This window comes from Plecotus auritus, assembly GCF_963455305.1.
Source record: "Plecotus auritus genome assembly, chromosome: 6".
NCBI classification, from domain to species: domain Eukaryota; kingdom Metazoa; phylum Chordata; class Mammalia; order Chiroptera; family Vespertilionidae; genus Plecotus; species Plecotus auritus.
In genome coordinates, this window is record NC_137773.1 from 175,869,661 (window position 1) to 175,893,968 (window position 24,308).

At 60.2% G+C, this 24,308-nt stretch overlaps 1 protein-coding gene across 1 annotated transcript; it reads left to right on the forward strand.

The window, feature by feature from the left end:
* The first annotated feature begins 633 nt into the window (after nt 1-633).
* Nucleotides 634-6,352, forward strand: BHLHE40 (basic helix-loop-helix family member e40). The gene is made up of 5 exons (XM_080675849.1): nt 634-1,184; nt 1,348-1,417; nt 1,677-1,784; nt 2,654-2,777; nt 4,042-6,352. Exons 1-5 carry the CDS (start codon nt 1,105-1,107, stop codon nt 4,899-4,901), a joined length of 1,242 nt encoding a protein of 413 aa, XP_080531975.1. The 5' UTR covers nt 634-1,104; the 3' UTR covers nt 4,902-6,352.
* The last annotated feature ends 17,956 nt before the right edge of the window (nt 6,353-24,308 follow it).

The window sequence follows — 24,308 nt, forward strand, 5'->3', positions numbered from 1 at the left end:
CTCGGGGGAGCTGGGGCGCCGCGCACACCCTCGGCGGTCAGGTGCGCGCAGCGTGCTCGCCGGCGGCCTCGGCTGCCCCTGCGCTTGGCCGCCAGCCCGCTTCCCATGGGGTGACATCCGCCCCGCCCCTCGGCCCCTCCCCGCGGCGGGCAATTCCTGGACGCTGGGCAGCGGGGTGGGGGCAGGGAAGCCGGGACGGGAAGAAACCCCAGCCTCTGGGGAAGGCAGGGGGCCCGGCGACTCCCTCCGCTGCGCGCGGGTTCCTGCGAGCGGCGGGCGGGGGAGGAGGAAGCGGGCTGGGCTGGAGCGAGCGAGGGGATATTCCTCTCCTGGCTTGAGTCAGACGCTGGCGGATCCGTCCTCCCCCGTCCCTCCCAGGAGACGGGAACTTACTTCATTTCCCTGGGGCAGGTTCGCCCACGTTACCACCCACCCCCTGGCTCCACTTCCAGCCTCTGCGCCCCCCACTCCTCCACCCCCCGGCTGGGCAGGACCCAGGCTGCGCTACCACCCCCTCTTCGGGGAAAGGCAGCCGCACCGCAGACACCTGGGGGCCCGGCCGGGGTGGGGGTGGGGGTGGGGGGTGGGGGCCCCTCGCAGCCGCGAGAGCGTTGTCCAACACGTGAGACTCATGTGATGAAGGCGGGGGAGGGCGGGCAGGTCGCTCCTTCCCTCCCCGGCAGCGGCCAGACGTGCCTGGAGTCACAGGGTAGAACACGTAGCTCCAACCCACCCACTCGCTCCCATTTAACCCAGCCCGCAGCCTCTCCATTACTCCGCGGCTCCCCCCACCCCGGCCCCCGCCCTCACTGCCCCCCCGCGCTCCTCGCGCCTCCCGCCCGCCCCACTTCTCATTCACTTGGCTCGCGCGGCGCAGAAGGCACTGGGAGCACACACCGCCAGGCTGTGCGCAGAGCCGGAGCCAGCGGCCGCCGAGACCCCATGCACGCCCCCAACTGAAGCAAGCAACACCTCGCAGCCGCAGCTCCCGGCAGCCCAGCGCATTTCAGGGAGCTCGTCCCCAGAGGAAGCCCAGCGGAGAGGGCTCCGAGGCGCCTCCAGGACTGCAGACAGGAGCGCACAGTGGCCCCGGCTCGCCGTGCCATGGAGCGGATCCCCAGCGCGCAGCCGCCCCCCTCCTGCCTGCCCAAGGCACCAGGACTGGAGCCCGGGGACCTACCAGGGTAAGTGGGCACCCCTGTCCCCTCAAAGCCTCAACTCCAGCCCTACGTTCTGCACCGCTGTCGGCTCGGAGCAGTTCCGGGCGCACCCGGGGGTTCTTGCCCGCCAGGCTGTGCAGCCCGGGCGCACGCAAACTCACCATCCTCCTGGCCCCTCTCCCTGCAGGATGGATTTTGCCCAAATTTACCAAGTGTACAAGTCGAGGCGGGGAATAAAGCGGAGCGAAGACAGCAAGGTAAGATTCCCCCGCGCCCCTGGGAACCGCAGCCCCAACACGCGCTGAGTTTCCAAGAAAAGTTTTCTCAGAGGCTGGAGGGGGGTCTGCAAGGTGCGGGCGCGGCGCCTCTCCCGAGCAGCGTGGAGAAGAAGGGGCAGGAGTGGGTGGTTCTGGGTGTGACTGCCGCGCTGCCCCGACTCTTCCCGAGCCGCGGGGTCCGAGGAGAGGGCTGCTCGCCCCGGCCTCCGCGCCCACCGCCTCCCCGTGCGCCTTGCAGGAGACCTACAAACTGCCGCACCGGCTCATCGAGAAAAAGAGACGCGACCGGATTAACGAGTGCATCGCCCAGCTGAAGGATCTCCTGCCCGAACACCTCAAACTTACAGTAAGTGAGAAGCTGGCCGCGCTCCCAGCCGGCTCCCCCGCCTGGAGGGCGGGCGGGGGTCACTCGCCGCCTGCAGGCCCCGCGGGGAACTGCAGAGCCCAGGGCTGGGTCCCAGCCGGGCCGGCTCTGTTTGGGGGTACCCTTGCCCAGGGCTGGGGTTTCTGGGTAGCCTCATGCAAATGAGTGAGAACCGCTTGGACTTCTCCAAGTTGGCGCCAACCCCAGCCGGCCTTCCCCTCTGGTGATGGATGTTCAGAGTTCCCGAGTTTTCCTGAGTGGAGTCAACTACCAACACTCGGATTTTATTTACCTTCTTTTCTCCCCCCTCCCTTTTTTTTAAAAAAATAAGAGGGCTCGTTTTGATGTGTGATTTTTACGTCTGTCCTTTCTTGGCAGTAGCCAATAGCTACTGGCGTGGCAGCCTTTGGTTGGGGAAAGGGGAAAAATTAGTGTGTGGGGAGGAAGCAAAAGCCTGGGTGAGCTGGGCGTTAGGAAAGGGTGCCAGGGAAAGCCTCTTGGCTGCCAGGCGCACAAGGGCCTCCGGGGATGACACGGCGGCAGAGAAATGTTAGCCGGGCCGGGAGGGAGGGAGGTCAGCCGCAGCTGCTGGAGAAACGGACCTGCCAGCGCCTTCTCCTAAGGTCGCGGCTGCTTCAAAGCGCCTCCAGGGACAGTGGCACCCGTCTTCCTATTCTGTCACCAGGAGTATATATATTCCCTTAACCTGCGCCTTTAAAATTAAACTCAGCCACCGGGAAAGGCTCTCCTACCCCCACCCCCCTGCCCCGTGGAGACATTTCTCATTGCTAACGACTGTCCCAGAGGTAGGCCCTGTGAGCGCGCTGCTGACGCAGGCTCTCTGCTTGCAGACGCTGGGCCACCTGGAGAAGGCGGTGGTTCTGGAGCTCACCTTGAAGCACGTGAAAGCCCTGACGAACCTAATTGACCAGCAGCAGCAGAAGATCCTGGCCCTGCAGAGCGGGCTGCAAGCCGGTGAGTGCCTGTGCCGGGCCCGCATCTCGGGGGGGGGGGGGCGGGGGGGGCTCCAGCACAGACAGCCTGCGGGCCCAGCGCCCGCTCACACAGCGTGTGCACGCTCTCGCTGGGGGAGATGCCGGCTTAGCGTTCTCAGAGGTCAGGCTTTTCGAGTGGAACGTGCTGTGCCACCTGGCAGGGCGGCCCGGGAGTCAGGTGGTCACTGGTTCCCGGGCATTTTGGCTTTGGAGTTTCTGGCTTCTGGGAGTGTTCCCCCTTCCTTGTCAAATGCTAAGGCCCCTAGAATTTGCATCGTGGGTGTTGGACAGTCGTTCATTGGAGAAGGAGGAGGCGCGGACATGCCCCCGTGCTTTCCTGGGTCTCTGCTTCCTCGTGGCTCGGTGTGTGGCATGATCCTGGCAGGGTGACAGCAGTTCTTCCTGCATTTCATGTGGTTCCCTGAATAGCCACGAGGTATCTCGGGGAGTTGCGCAACCGAACGAAACTACTGGCGTTTCATCTCCTGCTACTCCCCTCCCGGAGAACCACACTCCCCTTCCAACCTTCCCTACGCCATGCGGCCGGCCGGGGGAGGAAGGCTGCCCCCTCCCTCATCCCGTCCTTCTCCGCCTCCCTGCCGACACCAGGGGGCGAGCATCACAGAATCCCCGCACGCGCTTCTGCCGGTCCCTCGCTGGAAACAGGGAGATGTTCAAACCTGATTTCTTGGGGGTCGTGGATCGAATGCATGGCGAAGGCTTGAGAGAGCCTGTCGGTTTAAAGATGACAGCATGACTGTCGTGGGAATAAGTCGCTGAGCGTTAGATTACCCGAGGTGGCATCTTCCCTTCATTCTTTCGTCTCGCGGCCATCTGGCCTCGGTCCGCCTGGCTGCCGTGACACTGAGGTTCTGACAGTTGACTCTCTGGGTTGGAAACTTGCTCGGCTGTCCATTGCATGTCACTTGCCCTGAGAAGTCAGGACCACCTCCACGTTCCACAGGAGGGGGCTGGCTCGTCGGTGAATGGCCGTCTGTTTCTCTGATGGGTCTCAGGCAGCCCTTACACTCATTTCCTCCCTGGATGGTTCCGATGGGATTCCTTCCACTTCTCAGGGCAGTCCACATCCTCTCTGGCCGTGTTCCTTTTGGGGTTAGGGACACACATGCCCACATGTGTTAGCAAACAGGGGCGCACCTGGCCTCGGGGGGGGGGGGGGGGCTGGTGTGCAGGTGAACCCCGGGGCCTTCTGAAACGCCTTCCTTTGCCTCCGTGTCCGCCAGGGGAGCTGTCGGGAAGGAACGCCGAGGCCGGCCAGGAGATGTTCTGCTCGGGCTTCCAGACGTGCGCGCGGGAGGTGCTGCAGTACCTGGCCAAGCACGAGCACGCGCGGGACCTCAAGTCCTCGCAGCTCGTGGCCCACCTGCACCGCGTGGTCTCGGAGCTGCTGCAGGGCAGCGCCCCCCGGAAGGTGTCCGACCCGGCGGCGCCCGAGGCCGTGGACTTCAAGGAGAAAGCCGGCGCCCTGGCCAAAGGCTCCGAGGGCCCCGGCAAGAACTGCGTGCCCGTCATCCAGCGGACTTTCGCCCACTCGAGCGGGGAGCAGAGCGGCAGCGACACAGACACCGACAGCGGCTACGGAGGCGAGTCTGAGAAGGGCGACGTGCGCGGGGAGCAGCCGTACCTCAAAAGCGACCATGGACGCAGGCTGGCTGCCGGAGAGCGGATCGGGGCCATTAAGCAGGAATCCGAAGAGCCCCCCACGAAAAAGAGCAGGATGCAGCTGTCAGACGACGAAGGCCGCTTCTCCAGCAGTGACCTGATGGGCTCCCCGTTCCTGGGCCCGCACCCACACCAGCCCCCCTTTTGCCTGCCCTTCTATCTGATCCCGCCGTCGGCGACCGCCTACCTGCCCATGCTGGAGAAGTGCTGGTACCCCACGTCCGTGCCCCTGCTCTACCCAGGCCTCAACGCCTCCGCCGCAGCTCTCTCCAGCTTCATGAACCCGGACAAGATCTCGGGCCCCTTGCTCATGCCCCAGAGACTCCCTTCTCCCTTGCCACCCCACCCGGCCCTCGACTCCTCCGCCCTGCTCCAAGCCCTGAAGCAGATCCCCCCTTTAAACCTAGAAACCAAAGACTAAACTCTGCAGGGGATCCTGCTGCTTTGCTTCCCATCCTCCCTTTCAAAAAAAGAAAAAAAAAAGCGTGTTTGTGTGAGCGCAGGGAGACTGCTGCGGTGTGTGTGTGTGTGTGCCGGGTCGTCTGAGGCAGGGAGAGGAGCTGGGGTGGGAGTGTGGGCCGTGTGTTGGTGTAGGACCTTGGGCCCCTTTGGGGCGCCATGAAGGATGGCCTGCCGCCAGGAGACTTGGGGGGATTGGTGGCAGGACCTCGGGGCTCGTCCCCACCCAGAGAAGAACCCCTGGCAGCCAGCCAGCTGGCTTTTCAAAAGCTTCAGAGGCTGGGCCTGTGAGTCAGTCTTCGCTTGGGATCGGGCCTGTGGCTTTGAGGAAAAGGTACTTTCAAAAGAGGGCTTTCCACAGCCCAGTTCCCAGCCGGCTCCCCGGCCCCACCCGCCTGCCTCGCACCCTGGCCGTGACTCAGGGCGCAGGGAGAGGGCGGCCAGGCCCAGCTTTCCGCTGAGTGGTAAGGTGGCCCACAGGGCCTCGCACGATAGTGGTCTGGGGAGGTTTCCGCAGGCCCGCTCCCCACCCTGCTGCCTTCATGGCACAGAGAACACAGTTCCCTCCCCGGCTTTCGGCTTTCGGGGCGATGCGCTGGCTGAGGAACTGAAAGCGCCTCAGACAAGCCCAGCTGCCGGGGGCGCGGGGGCGGTCCCCGGGGGCCGCGGGCACCTGCTTCCAGGTCTCGCTGTCCAGGGAACCACGCCAGGGTCTGAGAGAGGCAGACGCCTAAGTTCCCAGCGCCCCGAAGTGCATCAGGCTGCGTCACAAACCGCTACCTTCCACCAGCCAGACTCGGTTTTTGGTTCTGGCCTAAAGCTCCTTGTAACCAAGCTTCGCTTCCTGAAGGCCTGCCTGACCCTTGAACAAGACCCTTTCCCTAGCCTAATGCCCTCCCTGCCCACCCCCCCCACACACACACCCTCCCCCCGCACCACCACCACCACCAGGGCACAGAGAGTCTCCTTCCGAGAAGGTGTCAAACTTCTTGGTCCAGGGGACCCGTCCCGGGACTTGTCCAGCCAGGCCCGCACCAGCCCTGCATTTTCCAAATGCACGACGCTTGGCCGCCGACCGTGTTCTAACTCTTCCTTCCCCCGTTTTTATTTTGGTATCGAGTCGTTGCCTTTATTTGTAAAACGGTTATAAATATATATTCTATAACTCTGTTGAAGAGGAGACTTTCAGGTGTTTATTTGTATAACTACTTGATCTGCACCGCGAGGACAATGAATGTATCCCTGTTCTGAAGAGGGGACTGTGTCTCTCTTGCTCTGGGGGGAGAGGTACAGTGTTTATATTTTGGAGCCTTCCTGAAGGTGTGAAGCTGTAAATATTTTTATCGATGCGTCGATGTTAAGTGGCTGTTTTAAAGGACGGAATAAAATCACTCTCTTCCCGTGGAAGGGGAACACGGTGTCTCGCGTTTCTTAGAAGAACTCGCTGGTGAGGTGTGGCTGCCCCTGCCCCTGCCCTCCTAGGGTCTGAAGGCGGCACCCGGTGAACCACGGTGCCCTGCCTTTCGGCTTCTCCCAGCCCTGTCTCCAGACAGAATGAGCCTAGTCCACGTCGTAGGCAAATATTTGCTGAAGTTTGGTGTGTGTGTTTTTTTTTAACCTTTGCTAGAGGTTTATAATCACCGTATACTTCCTTCCATGGTTAAGCGAAAAGGACATCTACCACCCCACGCCCCGTCCCCGACCATCTTCCTTAGGACTTGGCGGAAGATCAAAGAATGGGACCGGGGCCTCGGTGTCGGGAGCGTGGAGGAGGGGGGCGGCGTGCGCCATGGTCACTGACGCTGGGGTAGCCTGGTGGGCCGCCTGAATTTTTCGAGTCCAGCCAGGGCTGATGGATTTGCCACATCCTGTCTATTGCAGCTGAAGGCAACATCCCATAATTATTTTCTACATCCTTCCTGCGCTTCCTCTCCAGGGGCGTGTGTGTGCGAGCACGAGTGAGTATTGCTGTTCCTTCGTCAAGTGCTCTTTGGAAGAGGAAAAAGTTCCCTGGGAAATGAGGTGGGAAAGGGCCGGGTCCAATATCCGCGCCTCACCCGTCACCCTCCCAGAGGCGTCCCCGATGCCTCCGGATGCCAGTGCCAGGCTGGCCACGCTCCCGCCCCCTGCCCCCGTCCCGTCCTCCAGCCCTCCCTTGTCTGGGTCCCCGGGCAGGGAACCCGTTGCCCCAGGCCCCTGGGTAGCAGTCAGTCAGCCAGGCAATGGCACCCCCCTGCCACCATGAGTGTTGGCTCCAAGTGTCACCTTCCTGCCTCCTATGAGCCAGCACGAGCATGGCCTGGCTTGTGTGAGCCGCAGCAGCGGGGTCTGAAGGCACAGGTGTCCCCAGACAGCACGGTGCCCTTGCTGGAGGCCCTGCCAGGAGGTAGGAGGCGAACGGTGGGTGTCTGTCACGCCCGTGGCCACCTGCCTGCCTTTGACTAGGTAACGTGAGGGTTCTGAGTGTCAGGGAGCAGACACATGGCAAACTGTCAGGCCCCCCCTCCTCCTCCCAGCACCTGGGGGCCTGATACGCCCCTTAGTTCCTCCAAGAATCGCTAGACTTTTTTTTTTTTTTGTAAAGACCTGAACAAGTCAAGTTTATCCTGGGGATGGAGCTCAGGGCGGAAACCAAGACCAAACTCGTTCTGCGTGCCCCCCTCTCCTGGGCCATGACTCACAGGCTCGCTGTGGGGACAGAAGGAAGTGGTTGGAGCGACCTGCATTACAAAAGTTTTGCGGGTTCAACACATAGTCAGCGGAGAAGCCCCCCACCCCGCGCCTGCCCGTCACACGCCCCTGAAGTGGCAGCTGTGGTCCCTCTGCCTCCTCCTGCTTCTGTTTGCCCTTGACCTTCCTCCAGCCGAGCTGAGCGGGTTCCAAGTGGCTCTGAGGGAGATGGGGACAAAGAGGACCTCTGTTTGAAAAGGGGTGTGTGCGTGTGAGGGGGTGAAGCTCTGGTTTGGGGCCCAGGAGAGGCGGGGGCGGGGGCGGGGGGGGGGAGGCGGCGAGGGAGCACAGGCTGGGGCTCTGGCCGCATTCAGACAGGGCGTGATCTCCGCCCGCCGGGATGGTCTCACCCAGCGCTGACCTGCCTCGCCTGTTGACACAACTTCACGTTTCCGACTGCAGCCTTTCATGTGCGGCCCGCGGCTAAATGCGGCTGCCGGTTCCTGGAAGCAGACGTGCCTGGCATCGCGTCAGCAGAAACCTGATCCCGGGGAAGCTGGGCACGGCGGCAGGATCGCTGGGCCCCCAGAATAGGGCCTGGCAGCGGCGCCGGCGGCACCCCGCACGCTGTGCCCAGCAGGAGGGAATCCGGGCGCTCACGGGCGGGGCCTGGGACAAGGGCCTCATTAACCAGAAGCTAGCAGCTTCCCACGGGTCATCGCTCCTTACTGAGGCCTGACAGCCTGGAAGTGCCAGGAGAGGTGCTTACTGTTGTCATTCACGTTGTGTCGACAAAGAAAAGCAGGCTCAGAGAGGGCAGGGAGGTTGCCCAAGGTCACACAGCTTTTGAGTGGCTGAACCATTAACGGGATGGTGAGTATGTTGGATTGCAGCTCTCCTTAACGGGATCCAAGTAAAGGCTTTCCCGGAATCTGGCTGTTAATAATAATAACACAAATACCGAGCCACTACTACGGCTGACAGCAGGCACAATGGCAGCACTTACTACTGGACAAGCACTCTTCACAGCCCTCCACATACAGGCGCTCGCTTTCCACCGTCACTCACGAGGGAGAGGGAATGCGTGTTCCCCTCGCATACGGGCACACAGCGCCAGCCATGGATGAAATGCAAACCTGGGTGGTTTGGCTCCAGAGTCTATCTGCCCCACCACAAGCCGCCCTGCCCTCCTCGTCAAAGAGCCGTCACAGGGACTCAGAATAGTAAAAGCAGCGGCCGCCACCACGGCCACTGCCTATTTGAACGCGTTTCCTATGCCAGGCGCTACGAAGACCTTCCGTGAATTCTCTCTACTTCCTCTAGCAGCTGTGAGGGGCCAGTATTCACCTGCGCGTTTTCCGGGTGAGAAAGCTGGAGGTCAGGGAGGGTGGTGCCTCCCCCGAGGTCACACGCGTGGAAAGGATGGCGCCTCGATTCATGCGTGATCTCATTTAACCCTCCCAGGAGCCCCGCGGTGCACCGGTGGGGCCGTCAAAGCTCAGAGTGAAATTCTTTGCCCGACTCTTTTTTTTTTAATTTTTTAATACAATTTTTAATTGATTTCAGAGAGGAAGGGAAAGGGAGAGAGAAAGAAAAACATCAATGATGAGAGGATCATGGATCGGCTGCCTCCTGCACGCCCTCACTGGGGATGGAGCCCGCAACCTGGGCATGTGCTCTTGACCGGAATCAAACCGGGGACCCTTCAGTCCACAGGCCGACGCTCTATCCACTGAGCCACACCAGCCAGGGCTGACCAATTCTTTATTTGCTTCCTTACAAATACCATCCCAGGGTCAAAAGATGGGCCCTTTCTCCAGCTCAAGGACTGACGGGCAGGACTATCCGGGCAGGAGGGGGGCAGTGGCTATAGGGTTACTGTGCTGAGAAGGAGAATCTGGGTGGAGGAAATTCCATGTCAAAATGTCGGGGGAGGGGGAAGGCACTGCTTTTCTCATCCCTTAGGGCAGTGATCGGCAAACTGCGGCTCGCAAGCCATGGTTTGCCACTCTGTTGACTAATGAGTTTGCCGACCACTGGGATAGGGGCTTAATCACAGGGAACAACAACAGCCTGTAATTATTGGAATCGAGAGTCTAGGTCAGTGGTCGGCAAACTCATTAGTCAACAGAGCGGCGAGCCGCAGTTTGCCGACCTTAGGGTTAGGAGAGGCGGGGAGGGGCCTGGGGCAGCCGCTACACGTGGGCCGTGGGTTGGGCATTTCTCAGGGAGGGGAACCCGAGGAGAGGGGGGGAATGCAGGGAGGGGGGCGGGAGATGGAGACTGAGCTGCAGGCTGTCCCCCTGAAAGGGAACCTGGGCGGGTGAGCTGGGACGCCAGGCCTGCAGCCCCCGGGCTCCCCCGCCCACCCGCCCCGGCCCAGCCTCCGCTCTGGCAGGTCCCCGCTCCGGCTGGTGAGGGCCACGCAGGCGGCTGGCGCGTGGAGCAGGGCCAGCATCTCAGGGCAGAGCTTGACGTGCGGCCAGCTCTCTCCTGGGCCCCCGGGGCCCCCCGCGAAGCTCCCAGAGACCGCGTGTGTCGAGTTCCCGAGCGGTTTCATAGACACACTCTGTGTCCACCGGATCGGCGTGTTCTCCGGAGACCAGAGGTCCCTGCGCGCCCCGTGGTGGGGTGGGGTCTGGCTTCTCACCGCCTCTGAGCAGCTTCCTTTCGCTCTGCCCTGGGCATTGCCGGGTTTGACCAGCAGTCCCAGGGCCACAAACCCTCACAGGCACGCGGGAAGGCCCCCGACGGCAGCCCCGCTCCAGGCCCGGCCGTCAGCTTACCCGCCTCTGCCCCGGGTCCCAGAGGGAGGCTGAGGCCACTCAGGGCCACACACACACACCCCCACCCCGTTTATCCCAGGCCATCTGTTTGGCCCGCAGACCGTGGACCATGAGCAGGGAGAAGCCGCTCCCATTGGCTGAGGAAGCCGCCCACACCGCCGTCCAGGCTTGTGATGGGGCTGGAGGTGGGCCCAGGGCAGCCGGGGGCAAACTACGGCCCGCGGGCCGGATCCGGTCCGTTCGGCTGTTCTATCCGGCCTGCGGAGCTGAAAGAGCGGAGGGTTCTCTTGCTCTCCCCTCCCCTCCTTTACTTTGAATTTATATTAGTTCACACAAACACTCCATCCATGCTTTTGTTCCGGCCCTCCGGTCCAGTTTAAGAACCCATTGTGGCCCTCGAGTCTAAAAGTTTGCCCACCCCTGGCCCAGGGGCTCCTTCCACTATAGACGGGCCCCTCGCTTCCTGGAGGCCCCTGGGCAAAGACACCAGGTGGGGTGTCCGGCGGAGTCCCTGAGGCTGCGGCACAGCGACGGGACCGCCAGCCTGCGCTACGCCTGTCCCAGGCCTGCTCCCACCCTCCGTCCGCCTTGGGGGGGGGGGGGGAGGAAACATGTGCTTGTGTATTTGTTGGGAGAAGGAAGGCAGTTTTGAAACCTCATTATGGATGGTGTATGGAGGTAGAAGTTATGCAGATGGGGAAGATGAGGGAAACATGAGTCCATTTCCGGGGGGGGGGGGTTGTGTTTTGTAAAGTTTTTATTAAAATATCTAATTTTTTGTGTCTTTTTTTACTATAAAAGTAGACAGGGACAATACGAAGAAAAACGGCCCTATTTTTTTTTTCAAATATATTTTATTGGTTTTTACAGAGAGGAAGGGAGAGGGATAGAGAGTTAGAAACATCAATGAGAGAGAAACATCGATCAGCTGCCTCCTGCACACCCCCTACTGGGGATGTGCCCGCAACCAAGGTACATGCCCTTGACCGGAATCGAACCTGGGACCCCCCAGTCCGCAGGCCGACGCTCTATCCACTGAGCCACACCGGTTTTGGCACGGCCCTATTTAAAAATGGGCAGAGGTGGGAGCAGACGTTTCTCTGAAGAAGATCCACGAACAGCCGAGATGCACGTGGAGGCGCTCAGCCCCGTGGGTCCCCAGGGAAATGCAGGTGGGGCCGCAGTGAGGCACCCCCGGGGACAGCTGCCACGAAGACAAACAAAAGGAAGAGAAGCGTGGACGCGGCCCTGGCGGTCTAGGACCCTCGGACGCGGCCGGGAGGAACGGAAGGGGCTCGGTTGCTGTGGAGACGGCGTGGAGGTGCCTCAGAAAGTTCCACAGCATCAGCAGGTCACCCTGAAGCCCCACTCCCAGGTACGTGCCCCAAGAATGGAGAAGAGGGACCCCAGCAAGCACAGGGACACGCGTGCTCGTCGCAGCCCTGTGGTCACGGATGAAACAGCCAACACGTTCGCCAGCAGATGAACAGAAAAGCAGAATGTGCTCTCAGTGGACAGGAGGCTAAAGAGAAACGCGGGCGCAGCTGGCCTGGCTCGGTGGCTGAGCGTGGACCTATGAACCGGGAGGTCACGGTTCGACTCCTGGTCAGGGCACATGCCGGTTTCGGGCTTGATCCCTAGTGTGGGGTGTGCAGGAGGCAGTCGATCGATGATTTTTCTCTCCTCATTGATGTTCTACCTCTCTCTTCCTCTCTGAAATCAATAAACATGTATTTTTTTTTAAATAAAAATACAAAGACCTGAGGCACGGGCGCGTGCTTCGACAGGGGTGAATCTCGAAATCGTGATGCTCAGTAGAAGCCAGACACACAGTCACACGCCCAGCGGTGGGGTTGCGGAGTCAGCAGCAGCGGCACCTGTCATCCCGATGGCTGTCGCCAGACTGCTGACCACCGGGCTCTGATGGTTCCATTCCTTAGCAATCCAGGAGGGCTGCCTGGCTGGGAGGCAGTTTGCAAGAAATGTCAGAAGCCTTGGAGCACGTGCATGTTAGAGCCAGGGAGTCCACCTCAGGAGTCATCCCTAGGGGGGTATTGATCGGGTTTGCACCGATGAAGTAAACTCCAAGGATGGTCCGCTCTGTGTCACGCTTAGTAAAAAAAAAAAAAAGAAGAAGAAAGAAAAAAAAAAGAAAATCAGAAAAATGACCTAGAAGAGCCGGTTGAGTGGGTTATGGTATGTGTAAATGCTGGAATGCCAAACAGTCCCGATTATGTTGGGAAAGGCTATTTATCCTTGATTCACTGTTAAGGCAGAGAAGGCAGATCACAAAACGGTATGTTCGGAATGATTCTGCTTTTTCAATAAGGAACCACGGGGCCTCCGCCTCAGTGGCCACACCTGTGGAATGAGGACACTGATAGCAGCTCACTGGGTTGTCATGGGGATGAATGAATTACAACGTCCAGGATGCTGAGACCAGGGTCTGGCATGAAAGAAGCGGTGTGGCAGGCCTCGCTAAGATCGCATTGTCATCATCCTCCTCATTGTTTTATTATTATTACTAGAGGCCCGGTGCACGAAATTCGTGCACGGGGGCGGGGGGTCCCCTCAGCCCAGCCTGCACCCTCTCCAATCTGGGACCCCTCAGGAGATGTCTGACTGCTGGACATACCTCTCACAATCCTGGACCTAATCACTGGCTCCTAATCGCTCACCTGCCTGCCTGCCTGGTTGCCCCTAACTGCCCCCCCTGCCAGCCTGATTGCTCCATGCAGCCTGCTTGTTCAGTTGTTTGGTCATCCCTCACTAACCCCCCTGCTGGCCTGGTCGCCCCACGCAGCCTGCTTGTTCAGTTGTTTGGCCGTCCCTCACTAACCCCCCTGCCAGCCTGGTCGTAGGCAGCCATCTTGTGAGGGCATGATGGTCAATTTGCATATTACCTCTTTATTATATAGATTATTAATTGTATTATACTTGCACACTGCAACACAGTTTTAACCGTCGTAGGAGGACTTAGAGTTACTGTTCCTTTGAGAATTTTTGCTTTTCAATATTTTCTTTTCTTTTTTTTTTTTTTTACGAGGAACATGTGTTGTTTCTGTGATATGTATTATATCGTGAAGGGCTAAGACAGGGGTCCTCAAACTTTTTAAACAGGAGGCCAGTTCACTGTCCCTCAGACGATTGGAGGGCTGGACTATAGTTTAAAAAAAAAACTATGAACAAATTCCTATGCGCACTGCGGGCCCAGGACGAGTCGACTGCTACGCAGGACAGGCAGCGGCACCCGGCGGGCCGGATCCATGTCCTCGGAGGGCCGCATGTGGCCCGCGGGCCGTAGTTTGAGGACACCTGGACTAAGACAGGGATGGACTCCTGAGGCAGTCTTGGAAACCTGTACCAGCAGAGCCCAGGAGAGGAGGTGGGGAGAGAGGGCAGGGTTTTGGGGTTGCCAGCTCAGCCCTGGGCAGGGCCAGTCCTACCCACCAGGAAGAGGGCAACACCCTCCATCGGGCGAATGGAAGGGTCTGGGGGGGGTCCCCCTGCCCACAGGCCCAGGCTTTCCGTGGGGACTTGAACAAGCAGAGAGATGACAAAAAGGTGCAAATACCCTCACTTGGCAGCCGTGAGGGTCTTAAGTGGGGCTCCGACTCGTTCACGGCCGGGCGCCTGGTTCCCAGCCTGGGCCGGAGCAGCCATTCGGTGGCTGTTTCCTGAAAGAACCAGTGAATCGAGGCTCTGCTGTGTGACCTTGGCACCATTCCTTCACTTTCCCGAGACTCGGTTTCGTCCTCCAGCAAATGGGGAGGGGTGACCCGTAGAGACAGTGTGAGGAGGAAAAGAAAAGCCTGTATGTGGAGTCTGTAGCACCCAGGCCACGTCGGGGCCATGGCAGGTGCACACACACTTGTTGAGTAAGTGAATGAAAAGACGGAGTGGCCCAGGCACTTATTTACGCTAGAGCAGGGGTGGGCAAACTTTTTGACTCGAGGGCCACAATGGGTTCTTAAACTGGACCGGAGAGCCGGAACAAAAGCATGGATGGAGTGTTTGTGTGAACTAATATAAATTCAAACTAAAGGAGCGGAGGGGAGAGCAAGAGAACCCTCCGCTCTTTTGGCTCTGCGGGCTGGATAGAACAGCCGAACGGGCCGGATCCGGCCCGCGGGCCGTAGTTTGCCCACGGCTGCACTAGAGTGTAAATGACTGATGTGCCCTTCTTTCCTAAGAGAAGTCTGGTAGGGGATACAGGGAGAAGCTGGACGCGGTCTAGTATGGATACCAGACTCTGCTGAGGGCTGTGCGAGGCACTCTGCGTGCGTTATCTTGTGTCATCTCCGTGTTACACACACCGAAACCGAGACTCGGGGAGATCGAGTGACTTACCTGAGGTCACACAGCAAGCAGGTGCGCAGCCAGCACTTAAACCGACGTGTGACTTCACGTCCTCGCTGAAGAGCCCTGGGTATCAACCTGGACGACCTGTGACGGGGCACGAGGGCCCGGGGAGTCCCTGGAGACGAACTCCGTGCTCTGTGCCCGGTGCTGGGTTACCCATCTAGTGCCCCGGGCGCTAGAAAAGCAGGCCCCGCTCCCTTCCACCCCCCAAAGTGGAGACGAATTTCCTTTTGCTGGTTCAGAGAACAGTGTTAGGATCATCTCGTGAAGAAAATCAAGACCTCGCCCAGCTGGCATGGCTCAGTGGTTGAGCATCGACCTAGGAACCAGGTCACAGTTCGATTTCCAGTCAGGGCACATGCCCAGGTTGTGGGCCTGATCCCCAGTAAGAGGCGTGCAGGAAGGCAGCCGATCCATGATTCTCTCTCATCATGGATGTCTCTCTCTCTCTCTCCCTCTCCCTTCCTCTCTGACATCAATAAAAATATCTTACAGCCCTGACCGGTTTGGCTCAGTGGATAGAGCGTCGGCCTGTGGACTGAAAGGTCTCAGGTTCGATTCCGGTCAAGGGCATGTGCCTTGGTTGCGGGCACATCCCCAGTGGGAGGTGTGCAGGAGGCAGCTGATCGATGTTTCTCTCTCATCGATGTTTCTAGCTCTCTATCCCTCTCCCTTCCTCTCTGTAAAAAATCAATAAAATATATTTTAAAAAATATCTTACAAAAAGAAAATCGAGACCTTACTGGGTGTCCCTACATCTATTTTAAGTTTAGTGTTGTTTTCTGTTGGCATTTCTGAGGGGGAGGGAGGCCAGGATGTCCTTGCCTTTCCCCCTCATCCCCACCCCACCCAGGCCTGTCTAGACCGCCCAGCCCCCTGCTGTGCCAGGCCCCACGGGAGTCTGAGGGGACAGAGGACAGGGCCCCACAGCAGGCACCGCCCCCACGGCTCCCTGCAGGGCTCCCTGCCCTGACGGCGCTCTCACGGACCCGCCTCAGACAAGGCGCTCACTGTCCAGGCGTGTTCCCAGCCACCGCGTCCCGGCCGCCAGCCTGCGGCAATGACTCAGCCTTTCACTGGGGAAAAACGCCGTGACTGGCCTGCAAGTCACTTTTTCCAGCTGTGCCCTCGCTGTGGGCCGGGTGGTGGAGGCCTGCACTTCACCCTGGGACGCTTGCTGCCCATAAGGAGTTCCGGGAGGCGGGGGGGGGGGGGGGGAGGGGGGGCAGAGGGGGTGGGGGGCGCGCCTGGGAAGCGCTGGGGCTGGAATTCCGAGGGGCCAGGTTGAGTTGCTTCAGTTGAGTCAGAAGAAGAGGCCTGGATGCGTCCACCCGGTCCCCCAACTTTTCCTGAGGGGAAGGACCCGCCACAAAGTTTAAATCTGCATTCTCTACAGGCCCTGCGGGGGGGGCGCGGTCCCCCCAGGCCACACTGGGACCCCTCACAGCCGGGCAGGCACAGCGCCCGGGGCTGGACCTGGGGCATACCTGGCCCCCTGCCAACCAGAGTGCGCTCGCTCCCTGAAAGGCGATGCTCCCTGGGGCGCTGCTACCTTCCGTGAACCTGCCCCCCCCCCCCAGCTCGATGCCCGGGGTCCGGTTTCAGAGCCGTTCACTTTACGTTCCTGACTCCCCTCCACCGTCCCTGTCCCCGAGGTTGGCAGGGCCTTCCCTGCACAGCCAGCCTCCCAGTGCCGGGTGGGAGGGAGAGGCGGTGACCATTAGTCAAAGGCTGGTGAGGGCGGGGTGGCCCTGGCTGGTGTGCTCTGGGCGGGGTGGCCCTGCGCGGGGTGCTCCGGGCAGGGTGCTCTGGGCGGGGTGGCCCTGGGGGGACCCTGCAGCACTCTCTCTGCAGCCTCTGGGCACTGGGCTCTGGGCTCTGGCTTAGAACTGGTCTCCCACTCTGATAAGCTGAGTGTCCCCATCAATGGCTCATTGGTTCAGGCAGCGAGGACACGGTGCCCAGGACAGTCCCAGGCCTGTCCTCGTGCAGCGGGGAGCCTGGGGGGGAGGGGAGGGCCTACAGGTGCTCAGCAGATGATCACCCACGTGGCAACCACAGCAAGCATCGGGGTCCAGGTGGGCCGGGTGCGGCCTGGGGGGTGCGGCCTGGGGGGTGCGGCCTGGGGGGTGCGGCCTGGGGGGTGCCCCAATGGCCGGCCCAGGATGGGGAGGAGCAGGAGCAGTTACCTGGTTGGGGTGGGGAAGGGTGAGGATGATGTGTGTTCGGAGTTGGACTCTAGGCCCCCCCAAAAGAGATGCTGAAGTCCTAACACCCCAATACCTCCGAGTGTGACCTTCTTTGGAAATAGAGTCCTGGCAGCGGCGATGGCTAAGCGTGAGGCCCTGGGGTGGCGGCCTCCCTCACAGGACCGGGTCCTTATCGGAAGGGGGGTGTGCACCGAGAGTGCACCCGGGGAAAGGCCATGTGAGCGTGCAGGCAGAGGCCCCAGGGAGGCACCGGTACGCGAGGAAGCCAGACGGCGGGCCCAGCTCCTGAAGCCGGAGAGGCCCGGACCCAGCCTCCCCACGGCCTCAAGGAACCAACCTGCGGGCGCCTGCGCCTCAGACCTGAGACCACACGTTTCTGTCCTTTAAGTCACCCTGCCTGTGGTCCTTTGTTACAGAAACCCCAGCAGCTAAACAGAGTTCCCGACGGAACCGCAATGGGAAAGCGGGGAGAGGCGGGCCTGAGAAACGAGGCTGGAATGCAGTCCAATCCCTTTATCGCTCATGAGAGGGAAGTGGGCCAGTGCGGGCGCCTCGGGCCACAATAAATATAATAAAAATAATAACCACCGTGACGATGCCTCCAACGGATGAGATAAGCCGGGGAGGCAGGAAGTGCCCCGGCTGTCGGGATGAGGCCGGAGCCTGTCTCCCTGGGAGAGTCGGCGGAAACCACGGGCAGGACACTGGACCCTCGTCTACCTCTGGGACCGCAGGCGAATGCTCTCCGTCTGGTACCCTAGTTTTTCTATCTCTTTATTTATTTTTTAAATTGATTTTAGAGAGCAAGGGAGAGGAAGAGAGAGATAGAAACATCCGTGATGAGAGAGAACCATGGATCGGCTGCCTCCTGCACACCCCCTACTGGGAATCTAGCCCACAACCAGGGCATGTGCCCAGACCGGGATTCAAACCGTGACCTCCTGGTTCATAGGTCGGTGCTCAACCCCTGAGCCACGCGGGCCGGGCTAGTTCTTCCATCTCTTAACTGGGATATTCCACGCCCACAGGACCAGTGTGCCGGATGGTACCATCCTGTGTGTGATGTGCGGGGTGAGAGGGAAAGGAAGAATGAAAATAGCACTGGACATCATTTTTGCGCTCACAGAACTTGCATCTATGTGGGGCCAAGACAGTCCCAGGCCTGTCTTGTGCTAAGAGTGGGAAGAGGACAGGGGCAGACATTCTCAGGGGCTGAAGTGGGGCCCTCCCTCATGGGGTCCTAGTACCTAAGTAGGCCCCCTAGTGGCAGAGTCTGTGCGGTGTCATTCCATCCCCGGCTGCCCCTTGCCCTCTGGCCCCAGCTGATTGATCCAGGGAATAAACACATGACCCAAGCTGGACCAATCAGAATCTTTCCCTGGACTTTTCGGCTTGGATCTAGGGAAGAAAATGCAGTTCCTCTCTGAGAGGTGTGTGGAGCCTGCTGTGTGAGTTCAGGAAGGCAGGCATTATCTCTTATCCCGAAAAGCCCAGGAAGAGCTACACACACAGGGTTGGGCGTAAGTTAGATGCTCAACGTCCGTTTGCTGGAAAAGAAGAAGAACAGCATCTTATTTAGTGAGTGCTTGCCACGCTTCTGAACGTGTTGTGGGTTTTCATTTAGCTGACTGTCACGCAGCTTTATGAGGCTGGTACGGTTATGCCCATTTTAGAGATCAGAGGGCTGAGGCAGAGAGGGGAGGCGGGTAACTTACCTGAGCTTACACAGGTGGGGTCAGGGTGACCTCCGGCTGTCTGCTCCCGTGTGCATTCATAACCGCTGGCCTATGTGGCCTATTTTTGATTGAATGAATGAACGAATGCATAGCAGGTAGCTACAGACACACAGACACACAGATACACAGACACACGTGCTGAAGGAGAGCAGGCTATGGAGAAGAGCAGGTGAGGCAGAGACCCATGAGCTAGAGAGGCCTGGGGAAATTTAAACTCCAGAAAATTCTGCAGAGAAGAGGACTGTCAATGAGCCTTAAATTTGGGTTTTTTGTTTGTTTGTTTGTAAATATATTTTTATTGATTTCTGAGAGGAAGGGAAAGAGAGAGAGAAACATCAATGGTGAGTGAGAATCCTGGATCGGCTGCCTCCTGCACGCCCCTCACTGGGGATGGAGCCCACAACCAGAGTATGTGCCCTGACCGGGAATCGAACTGTGACCTCCTGGTTCACAGGTCGACGCTCGACCCCTGAGCCAGGCTGGGGAGGACTTTCGAATCTCAAAGAAAGAGATGGACACTCAGGCCTGGACTCTCCTTGTTGTCACATCAGCATAGTAACTGATTTCACGCACGGAGAGCTCTCTCTGTGCCCCACCCCTGCCTCCTTCCTCGTCTGAAACAGCCCCCTCAGCACCCGAGGCCCTCTAATCACTCCTCTGTACTGGCCCCGCCCTGCTGTCCACGGGAAGGTCAGCCTCGTCCGTCCTCTTTTCAAGCTACAGAATCTCCCCTGGATAATGACCAGTTTCTAAGGCCAACGTGCCGAGGCCCGAGGGACCCAGAACTCCGGCCTGTGAGTTGGCTGAGACCCAGGCCTGGGCCAGATGCGCTGGGTGGACAGGCTGGAGAGCCCGGGGCGGTCACTCTATCTGCTGGCTGCCTTTGCCGGGGGACTAGATTTCACCGGCTATCTGCGCCTCCGATCTCCGGAGCGCTCGCTGCACCCCGGGGAGGGGAAGGGCTGCTTGTTAGCTTTGAGGCCGGGCCAACCACAAGACAAGAAAAGGCACATCCCAGCTTCAAAGGGCCGCGGAGGACCCGGAGGCGGGGCAGAGCCTGGCACCCCCCTTCCCCCTCCCCCCGCCCCCGAGACCCCGCTGCAGCAGGATCCAGCTGCACCACATGGGGTGCTGGCCTGTGGGCCTGCCGCTGGGTGGGGGGGGGGGGAGGCCACAGGGGACTCTAAGTTGCCATGAGCAGATTTAACAGGAATTTATTCTCCGTATGGCCTCATCTTTCAGGAGAACAGCCTCTGGAGTCTTTGGAGGGAAACCCGGGAATTAAAGTCCTTTTGGAGAAAAAAAAAATGGCCTTTTTTTTTAAAAAAAAAAATGCATCCTGGCTCTTAGACACATGAGAACTGTAATAACTGGAGCATTTTCTTTTTATATATATATTTTTATTAATTTCAGAGAGGAAGAGAGAGGGAGAGAGAGAGAGAAACATCAATAATGAGAGAGAATCATGGATCAGCTGCCTCCTGTACGCCTCACACTGGGGATCAATCCCGCCACCCGAGGCATGTGCCCTGACCGGGAATTGAACCGTGACCTCCTGGTTCATAGATCAACGCTCAACCACTGGGCCACGCCGGCCGGGCTGGAGTTTTTTCTCTGTTCCTAGAACCACGCTGAGCACGTTATGTGCATGACCTCCCTTGACCTCGGGACCCCCTGAGTTAGCGAGAATGACTCCCGACTATGTACACTGGGAAAACTGAGGCTCGGGCACTTTTTCAAGGTCACGGCTAATAAGGGGCAGAGCCAGGAGTCAAACTCAGGCCTGACATCAAAGTCCTTGCTGTTAACCACAACTGAGGCACACAGTTCCATGGAGCCACTCCTCCGTTCGTTCCTAAAGCACCTACTACGTGACGGGCACTGCTTTGGACACCGGGGATACAGCAGGGCGTTAATACACAGGCAGAAAGGCCTGCCCTCTCGGAGCGCACGTTATACCCACGAAACCCGCAGCGTTAACAGGTGGAGGCGACCGCCCTGTTCACAGGCGAAGCAGCATCGTCCGCAGGTGTTCCTTGTCATCTGGCCCACCCCCACGTCGCTCCTCCGGGTCTGTCGTTCAGCGAATGTTCCTTGAAAGCCCACCAGGGGTCGGCACTGGTCTAGGCGCTGGGGCCCGGGGTACCTGGACGGAGGTGGCGCCCGCCCGGGTAGGATTTCCGTTCTCATCGGAGCCCTTGTCTTCCCCACCTGCAGCTGCGGCTCCGGCAACGCGCGGAACTGATTTGGGAGGCGTAGCTGTCTCTCAGGCAAGCCTGAGCCGGAGGGCCAGGCCGGCGGGTGTGGGGGTCCCGGAGGCCCTTTGCCGTCCCTCCCTGGACGTGACCCCGGCCCGAGGCGTGTTCCCCGGACGTGACCCCGGCCCGAGGCGTGTTCCCCGGACGTGACCCTGGCCCGAGGCGTGTTTGAGGGCCCGAGAAGTGTTCCCCGGATGTGACCCCGGCCCGAGGCGTGTTCCCCGGACATGACCCCGGCCTGAGGCGTGTTCTCCGGATGTGACCCCGGCCCAAGGCGTGTTCGAGGGCCCGAGGCGTGTTCCCCGGATGTGACCCCAGCCCGAGGTGTGTTTGAGGGCCCGAGGAGTGTTCCCCGGACGTGACCCCGGCCCGAGGCGTGTTCCCCGGACATGACCCCGGCCCGAGGCGTGTTCCCCGGACGTGACCCTGGACCGAGGCATGTTCCCCGGACGTGACCCTGGCCCGAGGCGTGTTTGAGGGCCCGAGAAGTGTTCCCCGGATGTGACCCCAGCCCGAGGTGTGTTTGAGGGCCCGAGGAGTGTTCCCCGGACGTGACCCCGGCCCGAGGCGTGTTCCCCGGACATGACCCCGGCCCGAGGCGTGTTCCCCGGACGTGACCCTGGCCTGAGGTGTGTTCGAGGGCCCGAGGCATGTTCCCCGGACGTGACCCCGGCCCGAGGCGTGTTCGAGGGCCCGAGGCGTGTTCCCCGGATGTGACCCCGGCCCGAGGCGTGTTCGAGGAAGCACTAGGCTAGAGGTCCGCGGCTCTAGGTCTCCTGTCAGCTCTCCCGGCGTCACTTGCCATGAAATGAAGACACTCGACTGGCCAGCGGGTTTGCAACATGCGACGAATCGGCCCCGAAAAGGGCTGGGCGCGCTGCTAGACCTGAGGCCTGCATGCGTGGCGTCGCCCCGTGGCTGTGACCACGAAGCTTCGGAGAGGCTCCTGTAAGCTGCCCCTCGGGGAGGCGCAGGTCACGGCCACGGCCACGGCCAGGCTGCCCTCCCGCCTGGAGGCTTTTCCCGGACAGACTTCCGATTCTGGCCGCCATGGAGTCAGGGGCCAAGCCTCCGCTCCTCCCTGCAGGTGCTGGCAGGTACCCTGACTACGTCCTTGACGAAACTCACCGGCATTTGTGAGTGAAGCGCGTAACGGGCTCAGGTGGGATCCCTGGGGTCTGCCCTCAGGGAGGAGAATTCCCAGGAGAAGCTTCTCGGACCCGGGCAGTGGCACCACCCCACCCTGGGGGCAGGGGTGTCATCTTCTTTGTCTTCTGCTGTGTCCCCAGTGCCTGGAACAGCGCCCGACACATAGTAGGCACTCGGGTAGCTTCCTGCTGAAAAATGGATGGACGGCAGCGATGGCGGGAAGGGCACTGGAGGGCTGTTCTGGGCGGGGGTCTCTCCCTGAGCCCCGGAGACCACCCCGAAGGAGCCTCCGCCATCAGCCCACCTGGGAGCTGAGACCCTCTGCGGGCCACCGCCTCCCGGGAGGGCCGTCCTTGCGCAGGGGAACAGGAAAGGTTTATCAGCGATAACCATCGCCCTGACCTGCGGCTCCCCACAGCACCCCTCCCGCCGGGCCCTGGCCTGCTTCCTGGAAGACACGACCCTGTTCTCCACATCCTGAGCTGAGAGATTTCATCACTGGCTCAAGGCAGGACCGGGAGGGCCGGGGGGTAAGTCATGTCAGACCTGGGGTGGCTGGCGGGTCAGGGAGATGCCGGGGACGTCACCGCGGAGGTTGAAGGAGCCCGGTCCTTCTATTCGGCACGGAGTGATGGGTCCTGCCTGGTGTGGGGGCCCCGAGGCAAAAAATGAAAATGATGGTGATGCAAAGATTTTGCAAAGTCTCCGTCTGCTATAATATAGAATCTATATTATTTTTTTAATATATTTTTATTGATTTCAGAGAGGAAGGGAGAGGGAGAGAGAGAAACATCAATGATGAGAGAATCATGGATGGGCTGCTTCCTGCACGCCCCACACTGAGGATCGAGCCCACAACCCGGGCACATGCCCTGACCGGGAATCAAACCGTGACCTCCTGGTTCATAGATCAACGCTCAACCACGGAGCCACGCCGGCCGGGCAAATTTTACATATTTCAACACAGCAATTGCTGGGCCTGAAACCAAGTGTGGGGCCTTCCAAGCTCAGGCCCTGCGTGGCTGCCTGGCCACAGGCCCTCGGAGCTGCTCTGCAATGACCCCCCACACGGGCTTGGCCAGCTCCCAGCTGACACTCCTGTCCCAGGTCCTGTCACCCACAGCCTGGGCGCGGGCAGGTGTGCCTCTGAGAGGTGACTGGAACACGCACTGTCCTGTGGGCACGGGATGAGGGTAGGATTCGAAGCCAGGTCAGGTGATGCTAACTCTAACGCGGGGGACGGGGAGGCCTGGGGAGCAGAGTCCTGGGTGTGCAAGGTGGCTCCCTCCTTAGGACTGATCTCCCCCTCGCCCGCCCTGGGCGTTCTCCTATTGCTCAGTGGAAACCCACAGGCCCCACGGGCCCCTGGGCTGGGAAACGGGAGTGGCTCTGCCTGTCCTGGGATGGGGAGGGCGTTGGGGCCAGGGCAGGCGCCCCTGAGCACGCCCAGCTCCGAGGCAGGGCTGAGACCTGAGTCAAAGGGGCGGAGCCGGGCCGGGCCTGGAGGCCGCACTTCCCAGACTAAAGTTCAGCCGCTGCCACCGACAGCTCCTGGCATCCCGTCCCTGCCCCGGGTCTGGAGGCAGCTGGGACCCAGGGACCCCGGCTCCCCTCTTTCATGCCCCTCCTCCCACACCCCTTCGTGGGCCTCCCGGAAACCAGGCTTATTCCCGCCCCAGGGCCTTTGCTCTCGCTGCGGGTCCTGCTGGGAACAGCCTTTCCGAGGGTCCTTCTCCCCTCCAACCCTAGTTCCAACGTCACCTCGGAAAACAGGCCTCCGCTTAGCATCCTTTCTAGAACACTCCGTACTCACCGCTGCCGTCCTGCTGGCCAGTCGGCCCTGACCGCCCTCATCGAGTTAGCTCCTTTGTCCACAGCTGGACTCGCTTCACCGGAATGAACACAAACAATCCTGAGCTCAGGGGCCACGCTCAGGCTCCGTGCCCGACGTCTAACACGGCCACCACATGGCGGGGACCCGATGATACACAGCAGTTGAATCCGTGGACAGATAAGCAGCTGTAGGACATCGGGAAAAGAATGTGTGCTCTCTGAGCCTCGGTTTCCCCAGCTGTAAAATGGGGTCATACCTATTTGAGATTAATCTTAACGTGGGCGTGTGGGTTGGAATAAGGCTGCCATTCACGGAGGGCTTCCTGTGTGCCAGGCGCTGCACCAGATCCCCAAACCCGGTATCT

Coding starts and splice junctions, on each gene's coding strand:
- BHLHE40 (XM_080675849.1), top strand. CDS start 1,105: ATGGAGCGGATCCCCAGCGCGCAGCCGCCCCCCTCCTGCCTGCCCAAG. Junction 1,185..1,347: donor GAGCCCGGGGACCTACCAGG/GTAAGTGGGCAC, acceptor CTCTCCCTGCAG/GATGGATTTTGCCCAAATTT. Junction 1,785..2,653: donor CCGAACACCTCAAACTTACA/GTAAGTGAGAAG, acceptor CTCTGCTTGCAG/ACGCTGGGCCACCTGGAGAA.